The 13,897-nt window shown below is 40.3% G+C and overlaps 1 protein-coding gene across 3 annotated transcripts in view; it reads right to left on the bottom strand.

Moving 5' to 3' along the window:
- cfap58 (cilia and flagella associated protein 58) overlaps nt 1-13,897 on the bottom strand; it is a 74,046-nt gene that overhangs the window by 37,367 nt on the left and 22,782 nt on the right. For all 3 annotated transcript variants that reach the window (XM_028971505.1, XM_028971506.1, XM_028971507.1), the window contains exons 13-15: nt 12,460-12,683; nt 1,379-1,490; nt 880-984 (exon numbers count right to left, since the gene is read on the bottom strand). In XM_028971505.1, the coding sequence (XP_028827338.1) occupies nt 880-984; nt 1,379-1,490; nt 12,460-12,683 (441 nt within the window). The remainder of the gene's footprint in view (nt 1-879; nt 985-1,378; nt 1,491-12,459; nt 12,684-13,897) is intronic.

The following is a 13,897-nucleotide window of genomic DNA, read 5'->3' as shown; positions in this document are numbered from 1 at the left end:
ACGAGGCACCGCTCATCACCAGGCCAATACCATCCCTACAGTGAAGGAACGAGGAGACTAGTCAGGATAGAGTGAAAGACATCGTGGATGAAAACCTGCTCCAGAGCGCTGTTCAACTCAGACTGGGTTCATCTTTCATCTGGACAACGATCCTAAGCACACAACCAAGATATCAAAGGAGTGGCTTCAGGACAACTGTGTGAATGTCCTTGAGTGGCCCAGCCAGAGCCCAGACTTGAATCTAATTGAACATATCTGGAAAGATCTTAAAAATGGCTGTGCACCGACGCTTCCCATTCAACCTGAGAGATGCTGCAAAGAGGAATGTGGCAAAACTGGCCAAGCTTGTGTCATGATATTCAAAAAGACTTGAGGCTGTAATTGCTGCCAAAAGTGCATCAATAAAGTATTGAGTAAAGGCTGTAAATACTTATATACATGTGATTTCTCAGTTTTGTATTATTTGTAATACATTTGCCAAAACCTCATGTAAACTTCACATTGTCATGATTGGGTGCTGTGTGTAGAAATCTGAGGGGACTACTGTGACTACTTTCTGAATGCACTGTATATAAATGTTTTAAATGTTTTGTGAAAATTCAGTTCTTCAGCAGATTCACTGAGCTAAAATAGAAAGAAAAAGCAAGGTATAAACATACAGTATTTGTACAGTGCTAAGTTCAGGGGAGAGACACATCCCTTTGAAATATACAAGACAGAAAACACATTCAGCCAACTGCCATAGATTTCTAAACTGACTTGACCTGAGACTGTTTGTGTGTGCGAGCGCTGGTGTTCCGGAGGTAGAGACATGAAGACACCATGAACCTGAGCAGCCAATGGGAAAAGACAGTTTAATCTGAGGTGCGGAGTGTTTACCTGCAATAAAAGCTCTTTCTCCACCACCTCATCACTCTTGGCTATCAGCCGTTTCTGTAAGGAGTGAATCTTCTGGATGAGTTCATAGGAACCAGGGTCGCGGGCCTGAGGAAAAGTCATTTTAGAGGTGTTAATGTGTACATGCGCACTTCTGACCTCACGTACCACGCCACCCACTTTGCTCTTTGTCTGTGTTGATCGCTCTTTTTGTTTCTGACTGTCTTCCTCTACCAGTGTATATCCGTTTTTACAAAATGGAAATAGAAACATTGGAAAGGGTGGGTGGTATGAATTAAAAAACAAAGTATTTTGTTCATACAGACAGCTTTTTGAGATATGCCTCAATTATAGACAGTTTGGTGTCAAGTGCAGACATTTAATCCTGAGTGTCTCCAGGGGGACCGTCCCAGTAACTACTGATTTTAAGTTGCTCTGATAAATTATTTAAATGTAAATGTAGAGCCGAACAGCACTCAAAGGAGAATGCCATTTAGTTCACCTCCAGCTCTCTCCATCGGTGGACGTTCAGTGGGTTCTGCACCTCTTCTTCTAGTGCTCGACACCTGTTCCTCTCTTTCACCAGCTCCCTCTGCATGTGACAGACCTCACGCCTGTAGCGAAACACCCCAGAAAGCATCACAAACCACAGACATTCTGACCAGTAGTTAGTGAGATTCAAGATTCTTCTGTTTTTAATTATTCAGAGAATTGTTTTTATAGAGACCATTACATTTTTCAGCTGGGGACCAAGCAGTTTTAATGAGACACGAGCAAATTTACAGTGCAGTAATTTAAGACTAGTTTATTATGTAAGACTAGTTTATTATATTATAAAGTTACTAAATATTTTTACAGTATGCTGATACGACCAGTTATGTGGTAGCTTGGCCAGTACATCAGCTTGCAGGAATTCAAATTAGTCTAAGAAAGAAAACTGGAAAGTAAAGAAATTCTGGGAAGAGTGTAATCAAAAACTGGAACATAACTGATTTTGCCTAGATGGCCATGTCATGATTGTATACTAAATAACACATTATTATTGGTACCACAATTCCACATATTCATCATCCTCTAATTTTTTTCTTCAAATGAAAATACAGGTTAGTGTTGAAAATGTATAATTTTGCTTTCCCAAATAATGTGTTGTATTTGGTCCAAATATTTATTTCTCCACTAAAGCAATTATGGGCAATTTACTAATGGTCTTTTTTGCCTGTAAAGATATGTGTAAATGAGACAGATTGACATATACACAGGCATTTACACACATATCTGCAGTGCTTGCCTTTGACCCACCATTAGGGTAATTCAATCATAAATTAAGCAACTTGAAATATGTCTTCTCATTTTGATTCAAGTTACCGTGCTCAAAAGAATGGTACTAAGAAACCACTTTCATGAGAGGTGCATTTCTCAAGGTATGGTATTGTCAGTACATGAAATGGTAACCAGCTCCTCTGCATTCCCCCATACAGTCAGGTCCATAAATATTGGGAAATAGACACAATTTGAATCTTTTTAGCTCAATACACCACCACAATGGGTTTGAAATGAACTGAATATGTGCTTTAACTGCAGACCTTTAGTTTTAATTTAAAGGCATTTACAGCCAAACCAAGTGAATGGTGTAGGAATTACAACAGTTTGTCCATGTGCCTCCCAGTTTTTGAGGGACCAAAAGTGATGGGACAATTGGCTGCTCAGCTGTTCCATCCCAGGTTTGTATCATTCCCTCATGATCCCATTTACAAGGAGCAGATAAAAGGTAAAGAGTTCATCAAAGCTTTGTAGCCTAGTGGGAAAAACACTTGCCTATGAATGAGAAGACCCAGGTTCAAATCCCACTTACTACCATTGTGTCTAAACCTTAAGTTGCTCCAGGGGGGGACTGTCCCTGTAACTACTGATTGTAAGTCGCTCTGGATAAGGGCGTCTGATAAATGCTGTAAATGTTTAAAATGTTTATGACCTGCCCTCTCATTTGTAACTGTGAGTTTTGGGAAATGTCATTCAAAGGCACTACCTGCTACTCTACAATGCTAATAATGACATTATCCTTCTGTTGTACAGTCATTCAGTTGCACAGCTCAGAGTGGGGCTGTAATTCTGAAGACTTGAAGCGGTTAGAAAGTTAATGGAATACAAGCATCCCGCTGCTTGTTGGGTTTTTTTTTTTTTTTTGGCAGTGTTCTTAATTTATGCATTTTAATTGTGATTTTAGCAAAGTGCTTGTTTTTGACTAAACGCCCTGACAGTTGAGTTAAAGCAACTGGAATGCATGACTGTCCTGTAAGAGAAAACCAATCATCCATTTTGACTTGTCATGTCATTAATTCTGTGGGACATGACAAATAAACTGTTAAACTTTTGACCCATCCAATGAGCTTGTAAATTGCACATTATTCTTTGTACTCTCGCACCACTCTCACTGTTCCTTTTCCCTACATTGAAATTCAAGGAGGCAGTGAGGATAGACCCAAGTGGGGTCTGATTAATTCTGAATGGCAGGGTTTATGTCCCAGTCATAAAGTTTAATCAACACATTCAGTCAGCGCTGCCAATGCTGCCTCCATGCCATCTCCATGAACGTCCACAGATTTTTAGCCTGTGTCTGTCCATACCTCCGTGTACATATTTTCACTTAAAAGTGTGTGTATGAGAGAAAGACTGAGTAAAGTGGGGAAAAAGACCCCAGTCACCCTAGCCATAAAATAGTCAGGCAGAGCTGGTTGGTGGCTTCAGGGACTCGGGGACCTTTTCTAAAAGCCCAGAATCATTTTTCTTAAAATAAAAAAAAAGCATATGAGCAAGCACACTCTCAACATTACTGTCCAATGTGAATATTATAGCTCTATGGAGAGACAAAGACTGAAGTTTTTATAAACCTTTGCCTTTCAGGGCATTCACTGCAATATCACTGCAATTATCACTCTCGCAATATTTTCCTTTAAACACAAAAAAAATGTGTCATCAAGGATATCAGAATCTTTTTCAAACCGCCACAGGCTCCACTGGTTCATGTGCAACAACCACTAACAAGTCAGATCGTTCATAGTTAGTAAATTCATTAACTGTGGAATGTGTTTTAGACCCCCAGAGATCAAAGAGGGCAAAATACATGCAATTTCAGGCTGCAGGACAATTCCTTCCATCAGGCTATCAGACTCCGACTACTAGCAAACACAACTAACCGTGTGACACGTTTATACATGACGATCCCCTCATTATTTAAACAGTATATATTTTTATGGAAATGCATATGTTAAGCACATTTCTGTTGAATGGCATATGTTTTTTGTTACACCACTGCTCCTCTAAGTGCCTTTGCACACCATCATTTCACTCACACTGTTCTTTGTGAGGAGCAAAGAAGAAAGAAAGGCCTTCTGCAGCACATTGGCTATAGCAGTAAGTGTTGAATTCATGTCATTTAGAAAAGTGGCTACCCATATTTCATCCGGCACCAACAAATCACAAAGAAAGACTGACACGGCACTGCTCCAGTCTGTCATCTTAATTAAGTTTTACTGGAGAAAAAGCATAAATCAATAAAAGGGCAGAGAGCAGGATAAATAAAATAAAAGATGTAAAGCATAGACATGGCTTGAAGAGCTGAATTTCAGGTAATGTCTGCTCAACTGACATGTGCCAGATGATTTCCTGCAAAGACTTAAGAGGTGTCACAATAATGCAGCTCTAATGGCAGATGTGGGTGGGTGCAAAAAAAAAAGCATGCATGCCCAGCACAGTGCAGCACACGTGAGGGGAGAAACAAACAACAAAAAAAGAGAACGTCTTAGGGTTCAGTGGGACTCACTAAATAAGAAGGTTATGATGAAATGGATCCTGACCATCTAATGTGCAACGGTAGGAAGAGATGCTGGGGGGTGGGGGATATCTGCTAAGGATCCATCTGTACTGTCTGCACCATTTCAAATATCCATTCAGAGTGCGTGTAACTAGCTTGGCAAGTAATGAGGCACCAACTGGGACCAACATATGGTGGATTCGCCATGGTTCACCTGGCCTGAGAAGCAGTGAACGAGAGCTATGAACAGAGGGTTTGACTACACAGGAGATCATCTATTCCCACGGGCTGGACTGCGACATTCAGAGTAAACATATGAGACTAGATGCTGTATAAAATGTATGAGACCTTGCTTATGTGACTACATATGTAGAGCATATGCGGGAGAACACTTCTGGGACATGCTCTACCATTTTTATCTGTGTCTCTGTCACGGCGGCGAGCTGACGGGGGAGGGAAGCGCAGAGGTGGCACATTATGGGAAACAAGGATTTATTATTGAACACAAATAAACGTGGCGTGATGGCCTAAAACAGTCAGACAAAAGGGGAAAAACACACGCCCTCAGTCGTGTGACGATTGCCAGACCTCAAAAACTACACAAGTTGCCAGGCCACGATCACCTCAACTTCAAAAACCGAGTTCACAACTGAGTTCAACAACAGAGCCACAGGCTTTTAAAAGATGTCCGGATTGGGCACAGGTGATGTGTTCAGGTGCCGTCAATCCTGACAGTCTCAAAGACCTGTAGCACATAATTCTTGTTCGTACCAATGAGCCCCTGAGAAAGACTTAACCCAGGGCGAACGAAACAGTAGTTCTCTGTAAGCTAGCATATGCAAATATAATATCATTAACATGCCTGTGTGTTAATGAGCATACATAATTGAAATTCTGTGCACACAAGATTTTTACTGCAACAAAAAAAAACAGTTTGATGAGTAACCCTGACCACCAATTTTGTACTGTGTAAAATAAAATACACCTTGATTAAAAGTGAAGTAATTTAATTGAATAACTGAAAGCAAAAGCAGCCACCTGCTGTGCAAGACATTGTTTAGAAGTTTCCACTGAAATTTATTAGTATGGCATCACCTGACACATCTATCCAACACATTAATATTTATGTTCAGACAGTGTACAAGCTAAATGCGACTTAAAATCAAGGTGCACAATTTTTGAGTTGGAGCCAAGCATAGATAATCAGGATCTCATGATCATAAAGATCATGTTTAACAAAAAAAAGGTTGTTATTTTCTTCAAGATAACTATTTGTGCTGCCAGTCAGAGACACACAAGGGTGATCATAACCCTGTACATGTTGGTTTCTCCCTCACTTCCTGTTCCTGCAATAACGTAGACACTGTGGATATTTTCGTCAGATCCTGGCTGGTTTTGTTTCTTCTTTTAAGTTTAGGCCATCATGCTGTTTTGGTTTTCTGTTAATAAAAATGTTCTTGTTCAGAACGTCAAGCATGTGCCTCCTCATTTCCCCAACTGAGAGGCCCGACAGACCTTACACAAGCTTACATAACCATTTACAGCATTTACTACTGCATAGTACCAGCTTGAAAATAAATCCCAAGCATATTGTTGGATTCCTTCAGCCAGGTAGGGTTGCTTTTGGAAAGGGAATAACTCTTGGCACTATGCTTGGCACTTCTGGCACACAGAAACCTATTTTTAGTCACAGTGCTCGATGTATGCCTTAATTCATTTTTGTGACTCACAGAGAGGCGAGACTTGAGAAGGAAGACAAGTAAATGAAGTGGGTGCAAATTGATCATTTGGTTCCCATACGGCATTTGAAAACTATGTCTATTCTCTTTGCACCACATGCAAAGTCTGTGCACATTTCTGTAGTAACAAATGTTTAGAAGAAGATGCTGCAACAACCCATGCTTCTCTATGGCACAACTAAACAGGATTAGTTATTTCAGCAAAAATAATCATATCACATATTTTTTAAATATTCAGTAAATAATTGCACCCATAAATTTAAATGACTTTCAGTGCCCATTTATAATAATGATGTGTAACTGATAGATTTAGCAACATTTTTTTTTTTTTACAGTTTATCTCCTGCCAGAGCATTGCATGTGCGCATGTAATGAAGAAATTATTATTAATTGCTTGTCTGTATTAATATACATTTTGACAAAGGTTTCAAAGGTTTCTCAGCAAGTCGTGGACAATCTTTGGGTCTGGACCTCAATCCCAACAACAAGACAAATCCCTGTCTTGTAAAAAATATCTACACAGGTTCGTATTCATTCCTTCTTTCTTCTGTGACAGAACATGAAACAAAGTGCCAGTTTATGGATATTCACATATTCTCTGGATGCCACAGACTACACACATATTCCATTTAAGTGATGATTAGAGTACAAGTTCCTAAAGAGTGAAAATATTACAGTAATGCAGTAACATGCTACCACAACGTGGTCCTTTACATGTTAATGCTTTAGCACATTACGATTTACATTGAGAAAATGAAGGCCTCTATTTTTGCTGACACAGTGAAAACTAGAAATGTGAGCCATGGCAGCAAGAGACTACATGGGAAGCTGTGATCAGCTGGAACATTACATGGGCAAATATGTTATTGATGCCCCAAGCAAGGCTGAGCATCCTTATCAGGGCTGTGTATTAAATGCATGTCAATCCCAGGCGTGTCTCAGAAAAGATCAGAGACTCCAACTCAGCATTGTTACTGAGTTGGTACAGATGGCGCCCACAACCTGAAATGCATGAACACAAAAGCCCACCTCACCCACCAAATTGCCACAAGAGATATCCACATCTATACTGACATCCTTATTGCTGCTCAATCACCTCAAGAAATCCTTGGATTAAATGAGTGAAATATCAGTGAAGAGTTTTTGTGATGCCACAGTGCCCCTGGCCCACCAAATGGCACCAACTCATTATGTCTATTGTACCTGATTGCCCACAGGTATATTTAGGAATGGCATTTTAATAGGAAGTTGTCAGGACTCAAATATTGGGAGGGGTTCTGGTCCCATGTTCCGGTGTCTGTGTGCCCCTAATTTTGCAATCGTTCTTATCTGCTGTCTCTAGGATAAATGTACCTTGTTTCCACTGTGTCACTGCCCAGTCATTTTATGTATTACTAAGTCTCCGTCTATGTAAAATAAGTAAACTATACAGTTAGTAATACAATACAGTAAACATTTATTGTGAAGTCGAGCAATTGTGTCCTTTTTCCATGCGCCATGACAAAAGTGTATATGGGTTCAAGAAGTGAACCTTCACTGGTCACACGATTCGATTTGATTGTGATTATCAAAGCCTTATTGATGCATCCCATAAATTTTATATATTACTTTACATTATGTTTCCAAATACAAGTGTTAAGATCTGCCCGTGTTCGCCTGTCGGCATTCTGTCCATGCACACCTGATGAGACAAACGGCAGAAAAACGCCTGGTTCAGACGTCCTTGGGGTTATATAAAAAAAAAATCACACCCATGTGAATATTTAACTCTCCTTTTATGACAGCACCTAAAACAAGACATTTTGTGAAAATTGTGGTATAATAATTATAATTTAATTATAATTTAAGCAGCCTTAATTAACAAGCATGCTTGGAACTATATATATATATATATATATATATATATATATATATATATATATATATATATATATATATATATATATATATATATATATATATATATATATATGTGTGTGTGTGTGTGTGTGTGTGTGTGTGTGTGTGTGTGTGCGTGCGTGTGTGTGTGTGTGTGTGTGTGTGTTTTCTGGGGCATTTAAAATGACTGCTCATTAAAGCTGAAAAGGGTTCATGACAATTTTCTTCAAAGTCATTGCAACATATTCTTCATGGTGAGCTATGTTTGTTAGAACTATAAACTTTAAAAGCTCAATAAAAATGAATGTTCTTTAAAGAATCCATTCTTGGTCGTTTTCAATATTATGCACACTAGGCATTAATTTCCCATGAAGACATTGCTGGATGCAGCCAGGGCTTAGCCAATTGCACAGTTCTCCATGTGCAGTTTGAAAAAAGAGGTAAAAGAGTAAAGGTCAGACTGCCTAGCACATTCATTTGTTATAATGTGTCACACTTCAAACCTACACTTAAGGGAATGAATACAAGGCAGACTCTGAGGATCATAACACTCATATAATGAGCTTAACACGTATACATAAACCCATAATTAGTTTATTTTTAGGCATGTTTTTTTGGAAACTATAATTCTGTGAACTGTAGTTGCACACTGGAACCTGGTGTTCCTATATTCCAGTGTCACTATTTTTTGAAAACAAGCTTGCAAATTATTAAGATGAGTAGCTCTGTTATTGTTAATGGTTTGGACCTGAGAGGTTGCCTTTGTATCTATTTTTGGCATGTCTCACTGGGCAGAAACTCTTGAGAAGTCTTGTACAATTTGCATAAGAATGGGTATGTTTGCTAATTTTGCGGTCACCACGTCATGTTATAATTTCAAAAGATTATTTAACTCTTAAAAAATATTTTCAATGCCTTGTTTTTTTTTATAATTAACAAACGCCATGTCTTTCTTCCCTTACAATCGTGCAGGTCTGATGGGCCAGCCAGCTCAAAATAGTTCGCCCCAAAATGAAAACAGGTAGTATTACCGAATGAACTACATACATATAGAAAAGACCAGTTCAAAGGAATTACAGAATGATAACATTTATGACCATAATAAGTGCACGTAAGTGTCTGATCATGTGCAGAGAGGAACATAGACCGTCTTTAAACAAATAACCAGTGTTATTGTTAGTGACCTAATGTGCATTTGAACTGTATTCATGCTCCCAGCTGCTAGGTCATTTTACAATGTGATTATATTTGCAGACAATATGATTCCATATGTTTCTAAATTACAAACATCACAAGCTGGACAAAGGTTAGCAAGAGAAGTCACCTCGAGACAGGGGTAATTATTAAGACATTAGCAGACATTTGCTCTGTACTCCCACATTCTCTTGAGAAATGTCTGAAATTGCGTTGCTTTCAGAAGCAAAGCTGAATGCAGTCCATGACGGCCAACTTCCTTTTTTAGTAATGTCAGTGTATAATTCAGGCTCATGGAAAATTTACCTTGCTATACAGACCTCTAGCCAAACGTCTGTCAGGGAGAAAAGGAGTACTGAATGATTAACTGCACGTCTCCTGTCCATTTCCTAAAAAATGCCACTATGAAAGGCTAACAGAGTATACATAATGTATCCACTTTGCATGGAGAGGGTAACAGTAGGATCATTTTTTTACTCAATTACTTGTTTTTAATAATGTGTAATTGCAATCATTTTTGAATAGCATGGCAAATTCTTTTGGGGAATTCTAAGGTTCCGCAACAATTGTTAAGAATTTTAGCACATGAGTATGCCAGAAAACAATACTTTTACCAACAACATCCAGTTCCAATTCACTCACTTTCCATAATGGCTCACTACTAATCAGGGTCGCGGCTGCCAGAGCCTTTACCGGGACACTGGGCAGCCACCCAGGGCAGTGCGCCAGCTCATCACAGGACACACACACACACACACACACACCATTTACTCACACACGAAACCTAATTCATGCCTTTTGATGACTGGAAGCAACCAGAGAACTAGGCATGCAAAAATGTTGAAAAAATCCCTTTAAGACATGTCATTAACAAATTTAAACTTAAACTTCCAATCTGTGGCTGTGTAACTCTTGTGTGATGTGTGGCATAATGTGATTTGTATACTGACTTCTGGCAAGAGCATACATTTAGGAATTTTAGATTTTTATTGCATAATATAAAAAGATAAGTAGACATAGGTTGTACATATGTTTCATGTGATCATGTACAAAGTAGAGAAACAGTGAACAATACAGCCAAGCAAAAACTCATATTTTTTCATGTGATAATCTAAAAACATAAAATTTATGTACATAATAGCACAATGCACTAAGACAATGTTTGAATTTTGTATGTGGATAAAATGTATAACTTGAGCTGGGACCTTAGACTATAGAACATCAGGAGAGTTCGAAAAAAAAAATCACCTGATCAGGTCATGCATTATACGTTAACAAAAAGACAAAGAGTTAAATCTCACAATGAAAGTGAAATGAAACTGAATAGTAAATGTTGTGTTTAATAGTAATGTAAACTGTCCACTCATTATATTGAGTGTGTGGTTAACCAGTTCAGCTGGAGGTTTCGGAAATTGTTTGATGGGCTTTAGTTGTGTCACTATTGGGTGCGCTTCATTCCCCTGTCAGCTCGCGGACGTGACAGAATGTTGCAACACCAACAAGAAGCGCACAGCGAAAAGAGAAGAGCGACTAGGAAGAACTCAGCCAGTCATGGTGAGTGCGGGCGCCAGCGGGGAGGAGAGACGAGATACGACTCTCACAAACTGGTTGAGCGGCTTCTTCCCGGTGATATGGGGGTCAAGCCATGGCAAGTCGCGCCACGGCGTATCATCGATCCCCAGGTGTTACGTGAATCCCGAAAGTGGCAAGGTCTGCGGGGCAGCGAGGAGGTGATGTGGGCAGCGAGCGCTGATGATGTGACCCCCACGATCTTCACCATGTCGGGCCAAGACTTCTGCGCTCTGCTAGCAACCTACCCCGTGGACTGGGAAAACACGGCTGATGACAAGAGCAAAGACGAAGTGAGTTGGTGGGCGGTCGGTGCCAGAATGGCTCCGGCCATTGCGCCTGTCCCTGGCCGGAGGGTCCGGGACTGCCTCCCTTCGTGGTGCAGGGAGGGGAGCTGGTCACACTGCCAGCAAGGACGTGCATCTAGAAGGCACCAACAGGGGGTGCAGTAAGTGGTCGCCAGAGGGTCCTGGAGGTTCGACCCTGACTTTTGTGTGCAGGTTGGAGGGACCGAGGTCACCATGCAGGACGACGTCGGTGAGCCAGCCTGAGGGTCCGAGTCCTCTGGTAGGAGGACACAGCAGGGCAGGAACCCTGAAGTTTACCGCCGTCCACCCCACCTCCTTCACTGATGTTGCTACTGGGGCTCCGTGGAGGGGAATCTGTCACGATTGGGTGCAGCTGGAGACGCACCTGACACTAATCTGCATGACAGCAGGGCTGTTATAAGGACCTTCCGAGCTGCTGATCGAGGCTGCAACCTTTCATGTGGCCTGTGCAACTCGCGTGTATAGTTATTTTCAGTTCTGGCACTCGCCACATGCCTGCAGGTTTGTTTTTGTTCTTCCCTTTTGTTTCCCCTCTTTTTGGCCCTTGTGCCATTTTATTTGTGTGTTAATAAACCATTGTTTCCCAATATGTCCCAGTTCTGCACTTCATTCCCCCTTCAGCTTGCAGACGTGACAAGTGGACTAAACATAATTTACCAAGACTAGACATGAGATATCAAAACACTATAGTTACTGGAATAAAATCAGTCATATGCACATCAATGCATTCTGCTAATATGACGTTTATATCTTAAATTATTTATGGAATAGTGCATTACTGATCTTTATCACACTTAGGAACAGATAGGGGTGTTTCTGGCCAATGTTTAAACCATAAATAATTATTCATCTTTTTATTTTGTCTGGGAGGTCTACTAACCTGCAGTTGTTCAAATATTACAAAAATATTGAACATCCAAAGACCAGATTGCAGATAATTGTGGATGGAAACTGAACATGTAACATAAGTTTTGATTACTCTTAATATATGGGTATAAATACCTGACTGCATTAGTGTAATTCCCTGACTCGTGTGTAATTTCTCATGTGGTCTCTGTATTACCTGAGCTCTTCAATGTTGGACGCCGTTTTGGTGAGGATGATTTTCTCCCGCCGCAGGTTCTTAATCTCTAGTTTCAGCAGCCGGATGTCTTCTACTCTCCTCTCGTACTGCTGCTCGCCCTTGTTCAGCAGTGCCTGTTGTATGTCAATTTTCTCATAGAGCAAAGCCAGCTCATCGTTGCGTCGTACCAGCACTGTCCCCAGTAGATTACGGTTACTGATCACCTAGGGGTGACAAAACATAGAGATCAGTATCAATTAAAGAAATTATAGCAATGGTTGCATAAAATAGATTTATTTTATTTATTGAAACCTTTTCCAAAATGTGCAGCAAGTGGATGTTATGTTCATGATGCAAGTTTCACTTTTTTTCTATGTGTGCTAAAAAGCATTTAAAATGATTCATGCTGACAGTGTTGCTCAGATCCGATCTCAAAGCATTTCATTTGATGCCAGCTCTTCCTCTCTAGTTACTGTGAGGTTTTAACAAAGGTGAGCATGTGACCCACACCCACTAAAAAACAAGTCTAAGACTACACATTCTGATAAGGTCACTCTTCAAGGCATGCAAAGAATAAAAATCCAGAGACTGTGGGCTCTAGCACACTGAAAAAAAATACCCTACTTAGGAAACCTGATGGTACAAATGATCTGATGGTTCATCCCCAATCCAACTCTTGCATTTTTCTTTAGGATGGGTCTGTCTTTGCTTGCTGACAAGGTGGGTCCGTTTAATGTAACGCTCTTTTGACACAAAAAAAAGCCCCGGGGCTCGATGACAAAGCAATGCCCTTTATCAACATTGGAATCAATGATTTCACAGCGGTGGGCTCTGTGTAGTACTGACAGCACGCCACTCTGCATTCAAAACAACCCGAGTCTGCTACCACAGAGAGAGACCAGGCTTTAAAAGACTCTGCCACATCAACGGAAAATGCTGCTTCAAAGCAGTGCCAATAAGCCATGCAAGGCAGGTCTCCTCAGGTGATTTCCTCTGATGCTGTCTGGGTGAAGGGATCAGAGTCATTGACGCCAGCTGGTGAGGCCTGAGACCCCAGTGAGCGAGGACTGGCCCTCAACGATTTTACAATCAGCGTTTTCGAAGCCTCTTTTTGGAGTACTGGTTTATTTTAAATGTTTAGAACCAGAATCCAGTTTTCCTAAAATGATTCAAATGTTGTTGAGGATCTTGATGTTTTTTCCGAAAACTGTGATGTCCATGCTGTATAGTGTAGAATTTCTATGGGAAATCATTTTTAATTTCTGTACAGCTTTTTCACATCCTACATGCCTGTTCTGTGATTAGAATGATGCTGAAGCTGATTACTCCTATTCTCTTATGATGACTGAGATGCACTAGCTGTTTCACACACTGTAAAATGCCAAAAATATGGTTAAATTGCACTATGACTTCACACCTCCAAAGTTGTGAGTTTGAA

The sequence above is a fragment of the Denticeps clupeoides genome, chromosome 3 (genome assembly GCF_900700375.1).
Source record: "Denticeps clupeoides chromosome 3, fDenClu1.1, whole genome shotgun sequence".
Taxonomy (NCBI): domain Eukaryota; kingdom Metazoa; phylum Chordata; class Actinopteri; order Clupeiformes; family Denticipitidae; genus Denticeps; species Denticeps clupeoides.
The sequence above is the reverse complement of the archived record's forward strand: the minus strand, read 5'-3'. Positions and strand labels throughout refer to the sequence as shown.